Source organism: Cladophialophora bantiana (assembly GCF_000835475.1).
Source record: "Cladophialophora bantiana CBS 173.52 unplaced genomic scaffold supercont1.6, whole genome shotgun sequence".
In the NCBI taxonomy this organism is placed as follows: domain Eukaryota; kingdom Fungi; phylum Ascomycota; class Eurotiomycetes; order Chaetothyriales; family Herpotrichiellaceae; genus Cladophialophora; species Cladophialophora bantiana.
In genome coordinates this window covers 1,040,466-1,060,986 of record NW_015971580.1, presented here as the reverse complement: position 1 = coordinate 1,060,986, position 20,521 = coordinate 1,040,466, and the positions used below count along the sequence as shown (strand labels likewise).

The window sequence follows — 20,521 nt, the reverse complement described above, 5'->3', positions numbered from 1 at the left end:
CTTAGAAAGACAACATATCGACTCTCTCCCTGAATCTGCCAGGCTGCCGGACGATAGTTTAAAACAGGTGTCCGGCTCAGAGGCAGGCTTAGCCGGTCGCTTGGTGGTCAGTCTGGGCCCTCCTTATAGCTCAGTGTGCTTCTCGGGGAGTGCTCGGTAAGGCTTTGCCAATGGCTCAGTTAAAGCTCAGTTTAAAGCGGCATTCGCTCACCCTCTCGGATCAAACCGTATAATTATGGCAATTTGGTTTGTCGTTCGCGAGTAATATGGGTACCTAGGTCAGCACAAACGACACACCAACTCGTGTATAATATGTTATGATTTCCTACGAAGAGAAATATAGTATAAGAAAATCGGACGGAATAGAGACATGTACCTTATAAAGACTGGATCGAGCTTTGTCTCTTTCTTCTGGTCAGACCTCAAGCTCTACAGATTTCCTTCCCCTTGGAGATATACTTCAGTCTTTCCTTCCCATTCTCGACCCGGCAGCACAGTTACATAACCAGCAAGCTAGGTGTCTAGTCACGTCTTTCGTCAGCAAGTCCAAGAAGCAGCCTGGGCCAGTTCCAGTCAAGCAACAATAACAACAACCTACAAGCCATCATCAAGCACGCGTCCCAACCCACCAACAGAATCACCCGTCGCAATCCAACAACGATCTTTCATCCACTTTTCAAGCCACCATCAACCATTTATGGATTCCGCACAGAACGCACAGGCCGCTTTCGGCGATAACGCGCAACTCAGCGGGGACCTCTTGGGATCTGATCAGCCCGATGACCTTTTCGGGCCTGAGCACGACAACTTGGATGGAAGGGCAGGACTGGGTCCTGACGAGGCAGAGGAGCCGTGCCAGGAAAGGGGTGGGGGAAGGACGAGGGATTTAACGAGGGAGAGCCGGAGGGGATGAAAAGCGAGGACGGAATCGACGATGGCACGGCCAGGAACTTCCAGAACACGACCAAAAGCAATATGAAGGAAGAGAATACCATCCAGAAGACAACCACCCCCAACAGGTCGGCAATCGCAAGAGGACGGTCGCCCAAGGACAATGTTCCCCGTCAGGGTAGACACAGACAGTGAGCACCTTCTTTTCTCTCCCTCTTGGGTTTTTTTACTCAGGTAGTTGGTGAATAGCCATGTCATGTGTATGCAATGAGAGTTCTCCGGTTCCGGTTTGTTAACATTAAATATCTTTCCGCCGTTGTGCTGGGCGTCCTTGGTTCGACGAGTGAGCGAGGGGTGAGTGAGTGAGTCAATGGACGATGAAAGGGAGATGTATCATGTATGTACTGAAATCGAGCTTGTAAGCGAGCGAATGGTCAAACTGGCCGCTCGGCGACGTCAAAATCTGCACAATCCTTCATTACGGGCGTGGCCGCGTCTAGATCACGCTTGACATTACCACGACGTTCGTGCCATGCTTGCCCCTGCGTTTGAGGGGGGGTGCTTCGACACAAGTCGACAGACGCTGTGTGTACCACTCGCTTCGTCCAACTAACCCTGCCGGGGCCACGCGATCATCATCATGCCCTCCTGCACCCAGATACCATGGGCAATCGATGTAGCGCCCTTGATGGGATTCACGAGTGCCCAGTCGAAGTTTCTCAGCAGCTAGATAGGAACCGTCAAAATCTCAGAGCAAAAAAAGCATACAGTTGTGCGTGTCAAACCCACCTCGACAAATGCTTTGTACAATTCCATCATGGCAATATTCTTGCCCAGGCATGCGAACCTTCCACTCCCAAACATCAACTCGGCCGTTCTCAAGTATTTCGCCCTCACTTCGGGATCGGGGTGTAGCCATCTATCAGGCCGATACAAATCTGCGTCTGATCCGAAGATGTCCGTTCTCCGTCCAACGCCTTCGCAGCAGAATGCCACTTGAGTTCCCGGAGGGTAGAAGACTCCGTTGATTGTCTCTCCCTCGGGAGGAGCGAGCTTGGTTTGTAGGCCAAAGAGCGGTGGGAAGAGTCTGATGCCCTCCCAGATGCATGCCGACAGATACTCGAGCTTAGCCGCCTCACTGTATTTGACAATGGGATAGGAGATCTTGCCGTCAGCAACGGCTTTGTCAATTTCAGCGACGAGCTTTCGATATGCCACAGGATTGCCGACTAACATCGTCATCGTTATCCGCAGGGCCGATGATGTCGAGTCAGAGCCAGCAATGATCTGCAGATGAGACTCGGCCTCAGCTTGTGTCTGGCAGAGACCCTTTGCAATAAAGTGTCCAAGCATATCCCTTTTGATCTTTGCATCGGGCCGATAGCGTTCAGCGACTGCCTTTTGAGCAATGCCGATAATGCGGCCCTGACCAAATTCATCCGTGCCTTTTGGGGCTAAGAGTTTCTGCATGGGCCTGCTTTGGATGAGTTTGCGCAGAGTGTCATGATTGACGATGAGTTCGATGACCTTGAAGAACTGATTTGCAATCTTATTGAAGTTGTAGAGGTCTTCGTTAGCAGTGATGAAGCCGAAGGCATCCCCAAAAGCGATTTGGGAGAGCACGTCTAGAGTGAAAAAGGACGCCAACAGTGACATGTCGAGAGGCTTGCCGTTGTACTCTCGCTTAATCAGAGCCAACAATCTCTGCAGATTCTCGTCGATGTCGGACTCCAGAGTGTCGACTTCTTTCCCAGAATACTTCACCGGTCAGCCAAAAGAGGGTTTCGATTTCGAAGAATCCAGGGCCATGCACGCAGCTCGGATGAACTTACAGCCCCTATCATTTTCGATCTCATCTCCGCATGACGTCTCTCGTCCCGCTCGGAGAAGATGTTGTTCACTCTGGGATCTAGCTTCATACCGTCGTACCACGAACTCCGGGTCCATCTGGACCGAGGAGCGCTCATGTGCCGTAGAAGCTCAGGATCATCCGTGACCAACAAGCTGGGACCGATTCGTGCTGGTGACCCTGCATTCAACTCGTTAGTCTGGCTCTCCCCATTGGACCTTGGCCGATCGAGGTGATTCTCACCATATTTTCCAAGTGCCTCCTTCTGAGCAGTTGGCATCCGCGCATTGATGGCCTGTGAAGCAAGCCACAAGCTGGTGAAAGCAGCCAGAGGAGGTCCTTTGAAATGACTAAGCCTTTGGTAGCTGCGGTATGCCCCCACGAGATAGCTGATCGCACCAGCAACGATGACAAGTGGGATTAGTGTTAGAGCCACAGAACTCTGGACTGCTGCCGAGCTCGACATGGCTTTCTGTTCCCACGGGCAGCAAACCCAGGTTGCGAGAGGAATCGTGGGGGAAGCACTGGTGGAGTTAGTTTGTCAACCGTCAAAAGGAAAACGGGCACAGAACTGGTTATAGATCAGTCAACGGTGAAGACGGAAATCGGTGCAGAGTTCGTGTAACATCGAAGTCGAGGCACAAGGTGGGATGGAGACCAAGCTGTTGCTGCAAGGGGGACCCTGGTAGCCAGCAATCGCCAGTCAATTCTGCGAACGGATGGCATTGACATTGCAATGCCGGTAAGGAGGTGCAGAAGTCAGTGGGACACAGGGAAGCCCAAGGCGGCAGGCAAGCACAGCTCTTGCAGCACTCGACTTCGTTTCCAAGCGACGGCGAACCTGGTGATTGGTGCTGGTCTGCCACGTTGTCGTGAGGATCTTGGTGGATTGTCGGGGCATAGCGAATAGGGAGATATAGTTGGAGACCCAGCTAGTCCATCAGGTCGGCAGCAGCTATGTAAGTCAACAGATAGAGACGGATTCGCTAGGCAAGCCATGAGGGCATATGGACCTCGTAGAGAGAGTTGCTTCTATGCGTGCAGATGCGAGATGGTCGTGGCAGCTCTGTCAGTGTGAGAGGAAGAGGATATAGGTACAGAGTCCCGGGTATGCCTGCTGTTGCTCTTCGCGCGCTACTTATGTACCTAAACACTGAACTCTCAAAGGACCTTATTAACCGGGAAGCTTCGGCCCCATCCAACAGCTTGTCAGTGCCTTAGCACCACCAGTGTCTAAAGTACCTAGCCTCGCTAGGTAGCGAGGTAGGTTGCGAGGTAGCTACAACGAATATGTCCCCAAGTAACAACGAGGACACCCAACTACGAGCTATATTCCAGTCGGTGCGACAACGTGCGGAAGGACTTAACCGCCCAACCCCCACTGCCCACTGCCCTGCCATGGCCTAATAGCTTCAAAGACGGGTGCGTAGCTGGTGCGAAACACATCCGCCGCGGGGCCCACGGCCCTCCCGCTGGAATCGGTCGAGCAGTCATTCAGTGACTCCGATTCGGGATACGAAGAAGGCACCTTGTCGAATGCTTCGGTGACTTCTAGCATCTACGCATTCGAGCAAGAGAATGGCAGGACGTACCACTCATACAAGGCTGACAAAAAGTATGTCATACCGAACGACGAGGCTGGAAGAGAGCGAATGGACAGTAAGTCCTCAAGTAAGACTAGGGGGTGGTTCTTACTGAGTTGGGCCAGTCCACTATCACAGTCTCCGCTACGCCATGAGAGATAAACTCTTCTATGCCCCAATAGAGCATCCGATCTCTGTCTTTGATGTGGGCACAGGCACTGGTATCTGGGCCATGGACGTGGCAGATGCATATCCGGGAGCACAAGTGCTGGGCATCGACTTGTCTCCAATCCAGCCAACCTGGGTAGCTCCAAACCTTGAATTCCAGGTGTTCGATCTGGAGGAACCGTGGGACATGCCTGAGCGGTTTGACCTGGTGCATAGCCGCGAGATGAACGGTTTTTCGATCAAGAGATGGCCCAAATTCTTCGAGCAGGCTTTTGTGTCCCTGCGGCCTGGTGGGTGGGTCGAGTGCCAGGAATTTGACCTGAATATTAGTTCCGACGACAACACCATCCCTGAAAACAGCGCTGCGATAAGGTGGCAAAACCTTTGGGAGAAAGGTGTCCAACAAGGTGGCATGACAGGTCGATGCTACCCAGCCAAGATGGCAGAACAGATGCGCGGAGCAGGCTTCATCAACATCACGGTCCTTCCCTTCAAGATGCCAATTGGACCCTGGGCCAAAGATCCCATGCTCCGCCAGTCAGGACTGTGCACGGTTGTGGGTCTCTTGGACGGTGTGTTTGGACTGAGTGTCAGAGTGTATACTCAGTTTCTTGGTTGGTCTGTCGAGGAGTTGGAGGCGTTGCTTGTGCAAGTGCGTCAAGAATGGAAGAGCAAGAGGATTCACTGCTATTTTCCTATGTGAGCAACACTCTTCTCGCTAGAGCCCAGTTGCTAACCAGGCCTGTTGCAGATATGTTGCCTATGGACAAAAGCCGCCCTGATGGGAAGAACAGATGCGGGCACATTACAGTGTATTATTCTCGACACACACCCAGGCATTTGAGAGAGATGGCCACTGAGACAGATGGCGAACTCTGCAGGGAACCCATCATTTGCAGCCATGTTTTTGGTGGCAGGTAGAAATTTTCAAGTCTTTCTCATTACCTCAATGCCTGTAGGCGTAAAGTAGAGTTACATGGGGAATTTTTGTATAGATGAATAGAGAGTTGAAAGATTCATTAAAGAAAACGTACTCGGTACTGGGTAGCGAGGGTAGATAGATGACAGCGACTTTGTGCCAAGGAAGTAATTCATCTTTCCCGCACTGGTGGCGGGCCCTGTCTGGCGGCCTGCAAGGCTGCCACGCAGCTCCAGTTGACCTTCCAAACCTCCAATATCACTCCATTGACCTTGGGCGTTTGGACACGCTGAGACACCTACACAATCTTCCTCGACATAACCTTTTTGCACAGCCCTGCCTGCCCGGCCACCACCTCACCTCACCCTTGTCTCTAATTCTCTCTCCTCCCGCCCTCGCTCGAACACGCTTTGATCCCCCACGGAAAAATGGAAAACCACAACTCCGCCTCCCCCGCGGGCGGCGTACCCTCGAGCTCCTCGGACCCCAAAGACCCGGCCTCGTTCCTGTCCTCGATAATTGGCGTGCCCGTGACCGTCAAGCTCAACTCGGGCGTCGTCTACAAGGGCGAACTGCAGAGCGTGGACGGGTACATGAACATCGCACTGGAAAAGTGCAGCGAGTACGTGGACGGGAAACTGCGACGCAAGTACGGCGATGCGTTTGTCAGGGGAAATAATGGTACGTTTCTTCTCTTCTTCTACGCCTCTACCCCGCGACCGTGCACAAGGACCGAGGAAGAGGAAGGGTATTGGGTTCTGGGAAGGGAAGCTATCGTGGCTATAAAGAAATATGGTGAATTGCCGGTGAAAGGTAAAGAGGGAGAAGGAAGGAATGGACGCGGAGACGTGGTTGAAGAGAATTATACTGACATGGCTATGTGACGATGCAGTGCTCTATATTTCGAGCGAGTGAGGGAGGACCCACGACTGGTTGGTTGAATAAAGAGCGAGATCAGGAGACAAGGGAGCGATCATACACGCGCCCATATTATGCGGCGGAGTTTACCAGCACGCGCCACCGAAAAGGGGCGCCCGAGACGATCACCGCACCGGAGGCAGTCGAGCCCTAATACATTCCTTGGGCCAAAACTATGCCGTATCAATGCTGTCACAACCATCAGAGGTCTGAGGATAGTAATACCAAGGGCGGAGAGACGGCTGCAGGACAGTTGGGTTGCAGAGGCCCGTATCGGACGGAGCCCTCGAAGAATCATTGGGGGGAGGTATCGCTGGGGCCAGAAGGCAACACTGACATATTGTATTTGCTATCGACAAAATTTAGCCACTGCTCTTGAGCGGCTCAGCAGGGATTTTGCTCGTCCAGAAGAATACTGTCCGGCCATGGACAGCCACCAAGCCGTCTTCATTGATTTCGGTCCCTTCCGACTTCAGACTCTCATCGAATGTTTTCCTTACCGTGTCCAGTTCTTCACCCTTCAATATCGCGAGCTGACTCAACGTCCTCAGCCTGGCCCAGAGTTCTTCCTTTGACAGCCACGATTTGAACTCTACACTGCCCTCCCCCAAGGGCACCCCGAACAGTGGATTGGCGAAGTGCACACTCAAGGGATTGCTCGCAGTCTGGTCCTCGAACACTTGCCGCCACTTTTCATGTCGGAAGCGTGGCGAGCCGTCCTCGAACGTCCAGATCACGTCGCGCATGACCTGCTCCCAACCACGATGGATGTTCCATGATTTTGGCGAATTGTCTGTTGATGGCTAGTGAGCTCAATGCCCCATCTCCATCATTGGGGAACCAGGCATACAATCGTCAATGTTCCAAATCATTCCAAACACGCCCGCTGGTCGCAGAGTCCGAGCAATCTCCTTCAATGCGTTCATGTTGGCAAACCTTGGTGAAGACCATCAGATAACGATTCTTTGTGCAATGTTCAGACATACCAATGAAACGACTACGGGCCAGATCAGATCAATTCGGCCCTGTCAAGCTCCGCCTACACTTACTTGTGACGCTATGATGCATGCAAGAGCCTCATCAGCGATGCCGGGCATACTATCGGCCGTTCCTTTCAAAACTTGTACGCGAGGCAGACTCTTCCGCTCTAGTTGCGCCCGCATGCCATCGTGAGGCTCCACGGCAACGATATCGTATTCTTCGGGTCTTCGTGCCAGAATTTCTGTAAATTTGCCCGTCCCAGCTGCGAGGTCTGCAATCTTTGCTCTCTTGGTTCCGGCAACCTCACAGGCCTGGAGGAGCCGTTGGACCGCTTCGTCTGGATATGATGGGCGATGAGCATCATAAGCGGCGGCTGGAGCGAAGCCACTCTGGGCTGGCTCAGCAATTTCTGACCCTATCATGCTCAAACGTCGTGAAGGAACGTAGAGGACAATCCGAAACGGACTCTCGGCCTGATCCAAAGTTTTCGGACATTACCTGCCAGTCTGGCACGTGGCGACGTGAGTGTTCGCGGTGAGGGGTAACAAGTCATCGCAGCCCCGCAATGGCGCGAGTGTGAAAAAAAGTTGGTGGCGGCAAGAGATTCAATAGAGGCAAAAGACATTGACAGACCTTAGTCTACGAGGTATTACAGGCGTAATTCCCAACTCTTCACTCATCTTCCAGCCTTTCCTCAGCCATGGTGCTGCAGGCTATCCAATATGAACCTGCTTCAGCCGATTCGTCCCCGTCATTGCGCATTCTCGATCAGCTAGTCCTACCGCATCGGACGACCTATATCCCGGTCAGAAACTGCGAAGAAGCCCATGTTGCCATCAAGCAGATGAAAGTCCGTGGAGCGCCTGCAATTGCCATTGTGGCCTCTCTGGCCATTGCTGTCGAGATGGGAGCTGAAATGAAAACAGGGAATTTACCAGCGGCGCCTGAGGATGTGAAGGACAGCATAGACCAGCGTTTGGACTTTCTGAAGACGAGTAGGCCGACGGCGGTAAACCTGGGGGATGCAGTGGGCAAGCTCAAGATTGTGATCAAGAAGGCTACACTGCAGCCTGGAGCGTCCGCGGAGTCTGTTACTCGAGCTTATATTACCGCAGCAGAACGGATGTTGGTGGATGATGTCTCTGACAACAGAGCCATTGGGGAATATGGCGCCCGTTGGATTGGAGAAAACACCACGGCTGGAAGGAAAAGGAAAGCAGACAGAACTCGGGACGTTGCCATTCTGACACATTGCAATACTGGGTAAGGAGGACCGGGAACACGACCGTCCGACAAAAATTTCAGAGGAGCTGACGTCTGTACAGTTCTCTGGCAACTGCAGGTTATGGCACAGCGCTTGGTGTCATCAGATCTCTGAGGGCCGCTGACATGCTTACCCGCGCATACTGTTCAGAGACTCGGCCATACAACCAAGGTTCCCGATTGACAGCTTATGAGCTTGTCCACGACGAGATCCCGGCCACGCTCATAACGGATTCGATGGCTTGTGCACTCATGGAAAGAGAAGGAGATCATCTGGCTGCCGTCGTCGTCGGAGCCGATCGAGTCGCGGCAAACGGTGACACAGCCAACAAGATCGGGACATATTCTCTTGCTGTACTTGCCCGCCACCACGGGGTGAAGTTTTTGGTTGCTGCCCCTAGGACAACCATTGACCGAGACACGGCTTCGGGCAAGGACATTGTAATTGAGGAAAGAGCACCGGAAGAGGTGACAAGGGTCAAAGGCCCTAAAGTCACAGTGGATGGAAAGCTACTTCTGGATGAAGGTTCAGAGATGGTGAGCACCGCTGCCGTTGGAATTGATGTATGGAATCCCGCTTTTGATGTGACCCCAGCAGAGCTCATCGATGGGGTCATCACCGAAGTCGGAGTCGTCGAGAAGGTAGATGGAAAGTTCAACTTCGGTCCCATTTTTCCTCAGCCTTGAGTTGGCATGAATTGTTGGGTTTCACACCGCTCTCGAACCTGGGTCTAGAAGTAACCACCATATCAATAGCTCAAAGGGGAAACGGAAAATCCGAATGGAGAAAATGAAGCGACCTGCATTGGCGCTGGCGAACGAAGTTGCAGGTACCGATTGGGCCCCATATCTCCGAACATGTGACGGTCGGGATAGGCGCACGTGTCTTACAACGAGTAGCAAGTTGAAAGCACGCTACTTCAACTCAGAAGGGTTTGATGCTGGGTTTCGCGGATGGGATTGAGCAAGCTCCTCGAAACTGGCCAGGAGCTGGTCAAGATGTTTGTGGATGCCGTCGAGCTTGGCCTCGAGCGCTGAAGCCGTTTTTTCCGCCCTGCGTAACGGTCAACCAGTACCTACATTTGGTGCGGGTGTATGGAGCATACTGTGCGACCTCCTCAAATGCCTTTTTTCCCATTAGAGGTGATCGAATAGTCAGCGGAATAAGCAGAATCGCATCAGGCTCGACAGCCAGTTTTCATACCTTTGCCATCTCCGAGGTCAACAGTTGAGGGTTGTCAATGTCCACGAGATTGTCCGATTGGGCCCGCTCGTCCCCTCTGTGGGAGGCAGAACTTCGTTGCGCCATTTCGGAGAGGCCGGGTGATGGTGTGGTTGTCAAAGACCAACTCCAAAGATTCGGTTGTCGGTGACAGCCCCGAATGCTGGGACAGAAAGAGGGTCAAGGGTCGCGCGAGTGGGAGTCCGTATTGTTTCGGAGGGACTTAAACATGGCGGGGTGGTTGGTGCTGAGGGTGCTGAGCAGGAGGAGCCATGGAAGAGTGTCGATGGCGATGGAAGATGGTTTGCGTCAGGCAGCATGAGGATGGCGGGAGGAAGAAATGAGTTTTGCGAAGCGAGAGCAAAAATGCGGGCCAAGGAAGTTGTGTCCAGCGCAGTTTCTTATCGATAACACCCAACTGGCCGCATATGGACTAGTGCCATGTACCCGAGTACGAGGTACAGGCCACGCGATGAAGAGACTCGGCCAATATTCACCCACAGGGCCCCACGCTTCTCTTCCTCCTCTTTACCTCCCCTGGGTCCTTACGTAGTTCTTTGGAGTGAGGATTAGTGTGCACAGGGCGGTACCGCAGGCATATTTTATCCAATTTATTCAGGAGGTTCACTACATGTGAAAATCCCCGACCAATGACGCCCTGTTGCCACGAGCCGAACGACTCAGCACGATCTATGTTTTAGTCGTCCTCTGCCGCGCTGGAAGCCATCATCGAGCTATCCATGCTCGAGAGAACTAATTCAAAGGGGCGACCCAGCTGGCTCAAAGGGGGATGGTTCTGATTCGACTTCCAGAAGGCGAACCCAAGGTCTTTGCCCATGGACATGTAACCCATTTCTACACTGGTCTTCTGCGAAATGGTCCACTAAGGTCACAATCACCGACCCATCGGAAATCCTGCACTAACCCAAGATACTCCATCCTCCCATATTCCGTTAAGTCTTCCTGAAAGAATTCAATATTTTTCATTCACTCCAGACCCCTGATCCGATATTGCGAAAAGGAGGGACCAGCCAAAGGCAGAGTCTCCACAGTATGTCGCGTCGAACCACTGTCGCTTACAAACTTATGCCGAGTCCCGGGGTTTGGGTCCACGTTTGATATCAGCATCATCATGAATCATGCGTAGCAATTGCTGAATTCCGCAGGCACAACCATCACAAAATGGGTGAGTGGTGGCACAGCACTGGTTAAGGAGTATACCTATGTATACTTCGTCCTACCTCCAAGCATATTTTCTAAACTCGTTTTCGGCACCCGGATATCCGACCGATCATCACTGAATCTCGTCATCGAAGCCCCCGGTTAGACGCAGGCGACCCGCTACCGCTCAGCTGCAGGGCCAGACGAAGAACTGCTCCAGGGACCGCGAGCCACCAAGCCTCTCAGTTCTCAGGCCCAAGAGGCATCAAAACAGGAATTCAATCCCGTGTTCAGAATCAATCCACCAACCGTGCAAACCCGGGAGCCAAATATTCAGTATTTTGCCACGGGAATTGGGACGTGGAGTCCTGGGCAATGCCGGAGCTTGGCTGAGATCCAGGCTAGGATTAGGTCCACCGAGGCTGGCAGCGCGAATCGAGCATTTGCTGGTTCATCTCATCAAACTGATACCTCGCCCCCGGTCGCTGCCGATGGGGAATTTGGTACCCAGATCGCACTTTTCGACTACAATCGGGTTTTATAGACAGCTCGTGCGTGAACCCGCATCCACATACGGGTTGCGTCGTCTCTGGCTTCCTGGAAGCGTTCCCCGTTGTGCCACGGACCCTTCATGGACGGGTGAAGAAGACCTCCCAGCCTTTTGCTCTCAACAATCAACTTAAACCCAACGCCAGATCGACCGGCTGCATTCCTCTCACGTTCATCAAGCCTCCGCTTCGTGCAGGTCGTTGATCCTCAGTCGACCTTACTGGCGCCAGGTTTGCAAAGTATGTTTGCGGGACCCGATTTATCTACGACCAAAGAGCCTTGTATTCCATCAAAAATGTCGACCCATGAACCACCTGTTCCAGGACCAGGGCGTCGGGAGCATCCAAGAGCCACGACCCCTGACCATTTGAAGGCGGTGAGTAGTCAACAACAATAACAATCCGTTCAAGAATCTGCTGCAGTTGAAATAATCGACCGGGAAGCGAGATGACAGCTGTGATGATGAAATTGTGTCCTGGTGCATTGAACAAGCACTTGTACCGTGTCCCGGAGAACCCAATCCCTGGGTAAATGGCCCTCTTTTTATATATGTTAAATGGGATATAGTCGTAGGAGTTGGATATCTGGTCTAGCATCGATGGCCCTCGAACCCGCATCCTCAAGAAGCCACAGGTGTATCATTTCCAGATGGAGGTGACACCTGGTGTTGTCATCAGGCATTACCATTTGGTGGACCACGCAGGTACATGATGCGTGTAGACGAATACCTCCCCACAACACGACTCGATCGAGCCGTTGTTGGTTGGCTCGCGGGGAGTGGGCGGGCGAAGAGGCCACTAGGCTACACACCAAAGCCAAAGTACCACCCTCGCATCCCCTCTGGAGAGCTCTGACAGCTCGGTTACGGGTAACGGAGCTAGAGGAGAGAGGCTGCGAGCTGTGCAAACCTTCAATGTGCAGCTCCCAATATCATCCCTTCCACCACGGCCCAATTTTCCCTTATTCCTGCGTCGCTAGTCGGCGAATGGCGGCACAGCACGCGGACGCTTCCCTCGTTGCATCATCTGATTCTCTGTTCTCCACGGCCTCACACACAGCGAAATTTTTACTTGGCTTCTTTTCAACACGCATCACTCCTTATCCAGATCAATGAACAGCCTATAGATTGGTTTGTCGGGCCTCTTTCCGCCTATTCTCCTTTCTATCCGTACACTGGCGCCAGTCGCCTCGTTTTTCCTTGTCAGGTCATATCACTAGGTATTGGCGGGGGTTTCCTCTCGTGAGTCTATTTCGGTCGCTCGGTTCATCGCCTTCTACCTCAGAAAAGGCCGTCTTGGGAGACGCGTGGTGTGCCACCTTGCCGCCATCGGAAACACATTTTTCCCTGTCGAAGATCTGAATATCCATTTTGAGCTCTCGTGAGTCCGAGCTCGATCCGAATTGGAGCCTCATAGCCCGGTTTCCTGTCACCAGGGTCTAGGAGCTGTCCATCTCGTTTCGCCTTGACCCCACTAGATGCCACCGGAAACTGTGTGGTATCTGAGGCAGATCATTCGAGACCCTGAATGACTTGACCCCGATCGTTGCCATCGCTCTCTCAGCCATCGACCCTTAGTCGACCAGGTCTGGGGAGGATCTGTCCCTCCTTGAGGAGCATCTTTCTCGAATCTGCGTTGGAACCAAAGCTGCGCCGAACACGAAAGAAAAAAAAAAAAAAAAAAAATCGACTTCCGTGCAATATCAAACGCCATAACTGCCGTCAAAACCCCATCCGTGGTTAGAGATCTCGCCAAGGCCTTTATTTATTCTATACTCGTCCGACCGTTGAGAAGTACCACCCCAATCCTATTCGAGCGGGCTGCCACTCCCTCTACGGTTGAGATCGACGTCCCTGATACGAAAATTCCACATGAGAAACGAGTCAGCGTGTACCGCGATTCATCGTACAGCTTGCGAGGCGTATCGCCCTGATTGACTCGTCTCGTCGATCGAGCACCTGCTCGCCTGGACTCTGCAATAACCTTGGTGTCAATGAAATACTACCAGTGCGTGAATGACCGATCTCGCACCCCATCTCGAGCGCCTTGGCCTTGAGCAGTATCTCGACGCTTTCATCGGCGAAGGATTCGACACCTGGGAGACTTTGACGGATATTCAAGAGAGTGACTTGTGAGTTTGTCAATCCTACATAATATGGCAGAACTGGGCATGCTTACTCACGTACTAGTGACGCTCTCAATGTCAAACTTGGCCATCGCAGGGTGAGTTCGTGGATGATTTTTCCCTGGTGAAAAATCTTGCTGACGTTGGCATAAAGAAGCTTCAGCGGGCAATCGCTGAATATCGAGGGATCTCTTACGAACGCTTGTTTGGCTCTCCCGCTCAGGAGGGGCTCTCAGAAAGCGGCAGAGGGTTTGAGGCTTCCACAGGGCCCCCGTCGGGTCCTGAACGGCCTTCTGGACCCCCTCCTGAGACAAAGCGAAAGTACAGGCGTCATCCTAAACCGGACGAAAATGCTCCCGAGCGGCCCCCTTCTGCCTACGTGATATTTTCGAACAAAGTGAGGGAGGAGGTCAAAGAGCAGAACCTCTCCTTTACCCAAATAGCCAAGCTTGTCGGTGACCGATGGCAAAAGTTGGATCCCTCGGGCAAAGAGCCTTTCGAGGCTCAGGCAAGCGCCGCCAAGGAGAAATACAACATCCAGCTGTCAGCATATCGCAAGACCGAAGAGTACAGAGACTATATGGCCTATCTTTCAGAGTTTAAAGCCAGGCACGGGCAGTCATCGGAAGCAAAGAGGCCCAAGCTGGAACAGGAATCCAGTGGCAGCATCATCTCTACGAAATCAGTGGAAGGCCACCCCGAAGGAACGGCGCAGACGTCTGGTCATTTCCGAGGGGGCTCGATCGGTTCTTCTGCATCTTCGCCATTTATCGGTGGGACAATCCATTCCAGCAGTTCGGGATCAGCCATGCAACAGCGACCGCAGCTACCCTCATCTCGCAGCGGGACGCCTCCCTCGGTGCAGCAGGGTCGAGAGTACTTCCGGCCTGGCCTGCTCTCAAGTCAGAGTTCTGTCTCTGATGAGTCTTCCACGGTCAGAAGTGAAGTCCCTGATCCACTCATACGGGCAGCGGGTCTGTCATTGGGAGCAGGCTCAGGTACGCCGCCTCTACCGGCACTGCCACCAAGTGCGTCGTCAGTAGAGTCTACAGGGTCGCCTGACCCCCTTGCAAGATCAAGATTGTCGTATTTCGTACAGCAGCAACAACAACAACAACAGCAGCAGCAGCAGCAGCAACAGCAACCGCAAGCGCCGCCAACGATCCCACCTCCCCCGCCCGCTTTTGGGGGGGTCACTCCCGGACCAAGCCTTCTGCTCTATCAGCCCACCCTGCCCTCGCCGACAATGCAAGAATCGTCGTGGAGAAATCGTCCACCGGACTTTCGAGGTTACCAAGAAACACCCAGGGGTCCCCACGCCTCCATACACCTCCCGAGCCCAGGCAGAGAACAGTTGAGCCCGACTCAGTTGCCCCCGATCTTGTCCCACGATCGACCTCCCGACTTCCCTCCAGGGCCGGGACCGAGAACTCTACCGCTTCCTCCTCGATCAGGCTCGATAGGTACCACTACACTACCGCATCTCGGCCGCGCAATGGACCAACCTCGACCCTTGGCGACGGAACCTCTACAGATCCGCCCCTCAGGGCGCGATGAGGGTCGGCCCGGCCTCAATCGGTCAGAGAGCGATGCAGCTAACGCGTTAGCTGGACTCGCGACAGGAGTCTCCCGCTCTGACGCCTACAAGCCTCGCACCCACCCTCCTCTACCACGCCCTCCGCGGCAATCTCCATAGGCAGCTGGTATTCTGCTTCCGGGCGCACCTATATGGAGTGTATGGGTCCAGGCGACCTATAAACATTCACGTGCTTTAAGATCTGCTGGGGAGTACGGAGTATTCTGGGGACATTATGCAGCATTTACATTCCAACCTGGTTATGATCAAGAGAAAATCTAAACGAACGTCTGATATATCCAGCTCATCTCGGCGTCGAGAATTGGTTCCATTTGCATGTGGGATACTCATTATTCAATCGTTGCTCGGGCCCTGAGATTATTCTTTTTGTCATGCTGGGCCGTGTCACCCTCATCAAACGTGAGAGGATCGAGCATGCGTCTGCAGCCGTGGCATTTCGGCGGCCGCCGATGGGCTTTTTGCTCTCTCATAGGAAGGGGTGTGCCTGTCCATCGCGAGCGCAATCTTGTTCAAAACATCTCCCCACCGCCGTATAAGGTGTCGAGAAGAGGCTCAAGGGAGTACAGAAGTACATAACGTGCACTAGAAGGTAGACATGATACGCTGGAACCGCAGAAGAGGGCAGGTAGTGTCCTCGGTAGAATGAAGTTGGATGGATGGAGGTCTAAGGGTATTGCCAAACTGAGCCGCGTCCGGTTTGATCTGCGCCAAGATTACCAAGGATCCCCATCGCCGTGTCGAGTTGCATTGAGGAGCGACAAGGTCATTGGACATTGGCAAGGGAGGAGGCTCTGGTAGACTTTGCGTGGAGAAGCAAGCTCGTCTAGATTCTGCAAGGCGAAAGTGGGACTCGGAGGAAGCGCAAGGGTGTTTGTTTAGCAGCGGCGCCAGCGGCTTTTCATCTTAGCGGAGGACGAATGGAGATGCAAGATACGCAACAGCAGGAAGACTGGTAGCAGCCAGGAACTGTCGGGACTGGAGCATAACGAGCAGCACGAAGGACGGTTGAGATGCTGTTTCAAGGTGGTTTGCGGGATGCTGCCGTCCGTCGAGTAGAACGCGGCGGTCACGAAGTGCTAGCGCTGTTGTAGCGCAGTTGGGCGCCAAGCCAATCAGTGGCCGCGATGACACTTTCTTCTTCCAACCTCATTTTAATTTCCAGGTTCTTCGAGGTTCCCATCAGACAATCAGACACGCCGGACTCGCCAGACACGCTGGCTTCATCTCACTTCCCTCTACTGCTCTGCTGCTCTGATACTCTGTCGCCTCAAGAACAGCAATCCGGATTTGCTTCTGCTCAAACTGCCCATTTCCCATGCATGCTTCAGAGAGTCTCCATGTTTCACGAGCCTCACTCTCAATCTCCTCTCGGGCGCTAGACTAACACAGTATCATTATCGACTCCTTCCACAGCCTGCCGTGATGACTTGCAGGCCAATCGAGCCGCTCGACAGCCTCTCCTTGGCAGACTGGGACCGTCGAAGCTTCGATGCGTTGCTTGATATGCTCGGTGACCTTCTCGAATCAACGGTGGCGTTCAGCAAGTGTACTCCAGGATCTGGGCCTTGGATGTCTTCGCGACCTTCTCGAATTGTCCTTGCCTCCGTGGTAAGCGTCCGTTTAGCAGCCCTTGCAATAATGACGATCCTCCTATGCTGGATCCAGAGTACCATTGCTATGTGTCTATCTCATGCTCAAGGCAGTGGAATGGGATCCGCTTTGGGTTTGCGATGCCTGCTTTTGTGAACTCCACACACAAGATATATAAACTCTCGTTGAGGGGCTCGTCTTGTACTGCTCTCTACCAACCCCCTTCCTTTCGACTAGCAAAACGTCCATTCATTTACCCGTTTCTGTTGAAACTTGTCCTTCTTTTCTTTTCATATTCCAAACAAGATGCTTTCTTTTACAGTTTTGCTGGCGACTTCCGCCTTGACGAGTGTCTCGCTTGCGAAGCCCATTCCTGTTCCCCAGGTTGAAATCAAGACAGGTTTCACCCTTGTGCAAAGTGTTGCAAAGCCATTCCAGGCTGGTCCTGTGGTTTTGCAAAGGGCCTACCTCAAATACAACAGTTCCGTGCCCGCCGATGTCAAGGCCGCAGCAGCAGGTGGCACTGTCACTGCCACTCCTGAACAATACGACGCCGAATACCTCTGCCCCGTCAGCATTGGAGGTCAAACGTTAAACCTCGACTTTGATACCGGGTCCTCAGATCTGTAAACAGCTCCCATTAGCTCTTCAGTTGGTGATACCGGTGGCTAATCTTGTCCAGGTGGGTTTTCTCGTCCGAGCTGTCCAGCTCCGAGCAATCTGGACACAGCATCTACGATCCGTCCAAGTCCAGCACGGCCAAGGAGCTTAGCGGAGCCACCTGGAAAATCTCCTACGGCGATGGATCGAGTGCGAGCGGGAATGTCTACACTGACACAGTCAATGTCGGTGGCACGACAGTCACCGGCCAAGCTGTCGAACTTGCCCAACAGATCAGTTCACAGTTTCAACAAGACACAAACAACGACGGTCTCCTCGGTCTGGCTTTCAGTTCCATCAACACGGGTCAGTGAGATGGCGAGCTATGCGATATTCGGTGCTAACACATATGTAGTCCAACCTCAGCAGCAAACCACCTTCTTCGACACTGCCATTTCTCAAGGAGTTCTTCAGCAGAACGTCTTCACGGCTGACTTGAAGAAAGGCGCCCCGGGATCCTACGACTTTGGCTTCATTGACGGCAGCAAATACACCGGTGACATCACCTATACACCCGTAGACAACTCCCAGGGCTTCTGGGAATTCACTGGTACAGGCTACCAGGTTGGCAACGGGAGATTCCAGTCTGCAAGCATTGATGCCATTGCTGACACCGGCACCACTCTCCTTCTCATGGACGATAACATTGTTTCGGCCTACTACGACCAAGTTGACGGCGCCCAGTATGACAATTCGCAGGGCGGCTATACTTTCCCGTGTTCTGCGGATCTCCCCGACTTCGCTCTCGGCATTGGCAGCTATCACGCTGTCATTCCTGGATCATTCATGAATTTCGCTCCTACCTCCGCCCCTTCCTCTTGTAAGTGAATCCCCTGGGACAAAACGCTGGCTTAGAGAGCTGACAAATCATCTGCTGCAGCTTGTTATGGTGGCCTTCAGAGCAACCAGGGCATTGGGCTGTCTATCTATGGTGACATTTTCCTCAAGGCCGTCTTCGCTGTCTTTGACAACGATAACATGCAATTTGGCGTTGCGGCGAAGAACTTGTAAAGGGGTGAATGACGGATGGTGGACTCTTCTAGAGTCTGGAGAATACGCTGATTATTCCTAACGCATTGGGGGTTCAATATACGAGCATTTCGAGGTACATTTAGACCTGTCATAAATATACGGAGTAGTATTGTACAAATCGGGTACCTGGCGAGGCTATTACCTACTAGTACCCAGTATTTCGAGCTTGATTTCATGCGTGGTGGTTCGTGCTGTCAATTGACGTCACCGGAGCCCCGGATCTGGCGACTTGTCTGAGGGACCAATCATGTCATGGCCGCGTAGCACTCACCTGAATGCCAAATGCTCGCACATTGTTTCTCGCAACTCGTCCTTGTCCTCATCCCCAGATTCCTTTCTCTCGCTCTTGTGTCGACACGCGGACTGGTGCCGCCTACACATGTATTGATTGATGCTCCGGCGAGGCCACTCGGACTTCGCTTGGTTTCGTGGGCGCGCTCAGTCGCTTCAAAGCACTCACTCTCCGCCTACACTGAGATGGCCTCTACTGCAGTGGAGGGACAAACCCCGAATCCGGAGCCATCCCAGCCAGAAGAACGTGCTGAGCACAACCTCCCTCCCAGATCCTATGCAGATGCCGTCAGTAATGGCCCGCAAGAGAATGACCAGATCGAAGGCCGCATTGGAGTCGGGTCTGGTGCAAAGGAACACGCCGCAGTTAATGGCTCTGTCCAGCCCCCACCACGGACGGTCAATGGCCAAAACCCGAAACAGCCAGATGAAGAGAAGGTCGTTTATGAGAAGCATGTGAATCACGCCGGAGAGATTTTGACAAGCATCAAACCCAGCGCCGGCTATGAAGACTCTCTCAAGCACAATGGAAAAACTGCGCCGCGAGAGAAGAAACACAATCGACCGCCCAAGAGGCAGGATGAACTTGCAAGTGGCCGAAGAGCTGGCGCTGGTTGGGAGACTTCTGCGTATGCACCTTGTCGATGACTGCAATTGTGGCTAACAGTCTTGCAACAGGATCCGGTGGGCACCACTCAACGTGCCCTTGCAGCGGAGGCTTCAAACTCTAGCCGTGCTGTGGCACACTACCACCATCCCTCTGTTTCTCTCCACGTTCTTCCTCCTCTGCGCAATCCCTCTTACCTGGCCCCTCCTGATCCCGTATCTCATCTACACCCTCGTCATCAGCGAAGAAGCCACCAACGGCACCCTTTCCAGAAGATCACAATGGATGCGCGGTTCGAAATTCTGGTCCCTATTCGCATCCTACTTCCCTGCTCGCTTGCATCGCACCATCGAGCTTGAACCTACGAGGAAATACATTTTTGGATACCATCCGCACGGAATTATTTCGCATGGCGCATTTGCCGCCTTTGCCACTGAAGCCTTGGGATTTTCAGACCTGTACCCCGGCATTACGAATACCTTGTTGACGCTGGACACGAATTTCCGAGTTCCGTTTTATCGGGACTATGCCTTGGCCATGGGTTTGGCGTCTGTATCGCGCGAATCCATCGAAAACATCCTGTGCAAAGGAGGACTCAATGGTGAAGGCATGGGTCGGGCGGTCACCATTGTTATAGGGGGAGCTCGCGAATCTCTCGGTGCCAAGCCTCACTCGCTCCGCCTTGTCCTGAAAAGCAGAAAGGGCTTCATCAAATTAGCGATACGCACAGGGGCCGACCTTGTCCCCGTCCTGGCCTTTGGCGAGAACGAACTCTACGATGTAATTGACAGCGTCCAACACCCGTGGATCCACAAATCCCAAATGCTTATCAAAAAGCTCATGGGCTTCACCGTCCCATTGTTCCATGCAAGAGGAATATTCAACTATGACGTGGGATTGCTGCCATACAGGAGGGCAGTTAACGTCGTGGTGGGGCGACCGATACGGGTCGTGCAGCAGGGGACCAAGGATAATAACGTTGATGACAAGTATTTAGATCAGGTGCACAAGGAGTATGTGGCAGAGTTGGTCAGGCTGTGGGATGGATACAAGGACCTTTTTGCACAGGATCGACACGGTGAGTTGGAGATTGTGGATTAGAAAAGAAAACGAGGG

At 53.0% G+C, this 20,521-nt stretch overlaps 9 protein-coding genes across 9 annotated transcripts; 6 read left to right on the top strand and 3 right to left on the bottom strand.

Annotated features, from left to right (window-relative positions):
• Positions 1-1,500: 1,500 nt before the first annotated feature.
• Z519_04698 (uncharacterized protein) lies at positions 1,501-3,206 on the bottom strand (the record flags this gene model as incomplete). The annotated part of the gene is made up of 4 exons (XM_016762443.1): positions 1,501-1,617; positions 1,681-2,649; positions 2,724-2,920; positions 2,984-3,206. The coding sequence occupies 4 exons, from the start codon at positions 3,204-3,206 to the stop codon at positions 1,501-1,503; spliced, it is 1,506 nt and encodes a 501-aa protein (XP_016621390.1).
• An 824-nt stretch (positions 3,207-4,030) lies between these two features.
• Z519_04697 (uncharacterized protein) lies at positions 4,031-5,273 on the top strand (the record flags this gene model as incomplete). Its single annotated transcript, XM_016762442.1, has 4 exons — positions 4,031-4,081; positions 4,171-4,399; positions 4,449-5,190; positions 5,243-5,273. The coding sequence occupies 4 exons, from the start codon at positions 4,031-4,033 to the stop codon at positions 5,271-5,273; spliced, it is 1,053 nt and encodes a 350-aa protein (XP_016621389.1).
• A 565-nt stretch (positions 5,274-5,838) lies between these two features.
• Z519_04696 (U6 snRNA-associated Sm-like protein LSm6) lies at positions 5,839-6,294 on the top strand (the record flags this gene model as incomplete). The annotated part of the gene is made up of 1 exon (XM_016762441.1): positions 5,839-6,294. The coding sequence occupies one exon, from the start codon at positions 5,839-5,841 to the stop codon at positions 6,292-6,294; it is 456 nt and encodes a 151-aa protein (XP_016621388.1).
• Positions 6,295-6,690: 396 nt separating this feature from the next.
• On the bottom strand, positions 6,691-7,731 carry Z519_04695 (uncharacterized protein; the record flags this gene model as incomplete). Its single annotated transcript, XM_016762440.1, has 4 exons — positions 6,691-7,121; positions 7,179-7,264; positions 7,315-7,325; positions 7,378-7,731. The coding sequence occupies 4 exons, from the start codon at positions 7,729-7,731 to the stop codon at positions 6,691-6,693; spliced, it is 882 nt and encodes a 293-aa protein (XP_016621387.1).
• A 278-nt stretch (positions 7,732-8,009) lies between these two features.
• Z519_04694 (S-methyl-5-thioribose-1-phosphate isomerase) lies at positions 8,010-9,259 on the top strand (the record flags this gene model as incomplete). The annotated part of the gene is made up of 2 exons (XM_016762439.1): positions 8,010-8,572; positions 8,635-9,259. 2 exons carry the CDS (start codon positions 8,010-8,012, stop codon positions 9,257-9,259), a joined length of 1,188 nt encoding a protein of 395 aa, XP_016621386.1.
• A 228-nt stretch (positions 9,260-9,487) lies between these two features.
• Positions 9,488-9,881, bottom strand: Z519_04693 (uncharacterized protein; the record flags this gene model as incomplete). The annotated part of the gene is made up of 3 exons (XM_016762438.1): positions 9,488-9,626; positions 9,679-9,698; positions 9,777-9,881. The coding sequence occupies 3 exons, from the start codon at positions 9,879-9,881 to the stop codon at positions 9,488-9,490; spliced, it is 264 nt and encodes an 87-aa protein (XP_016621385.1).
• A 3,637-nt stretch (positions 9,882-13,518) lies between these two features.
• Positions 13,519-15,324, top strand: Z519_04692 (uncharacterized protein; the record flags this gene model as incomplete). The annotated part of the gene is made up of 3 exons (XM_016762437.1): positions 13,519-13,634; positions 13,693-13,726; positions 13,783-15,324. 3 exons carry the CDS (start codon positions 13,519-13,521, stop codon positions 15,322-15,324), a joined length of 1,692 nt encoding a protein of 563 aa, XP_016621384.1.
• A 1,797-nt stretch (positions 15,325-17,121) lies between these two features.
• On the top strand, positions 17,122-18,486 carry Z519_04691 (uncharacterized protein; the record flags this gene model as incomplete). The annotated part of the gene is made up of 4 exons (XM_016762436.1): positions 17,122-17,441; positions 17,498-17,781; positions 17,831-18,295; positions 18,356-18,486. The coding sequence occupies 4 exons, from the start codon at positions 17,122-17,124 to the stop codon at positions 18,484-18,486; spliced, it is 1,200 nt and encodes a 399-aa protein (XP_016621383.1).
• A 498-nt stretch (positions 18,487-18,984) lies between these two features.
• Positions 18,985-20,506, top strand: Z519_04690 (uncharacterized protein; the record flags this gene model as incomplete). The annotated part of the gene is made up of 2 exons (XM_016762435.1): positions 18,985-19,427; positions 19,477-20,506. 2 exons carry the CDS (start codon positions 18,985-18,987, stop codon positions 20,504-20,506), a joined length of 1,473 nt encoding a protein of 490 aa, XP_016621382.1.
• Positions 20,507-20,521: the final 15 nt, after the last annotated feature.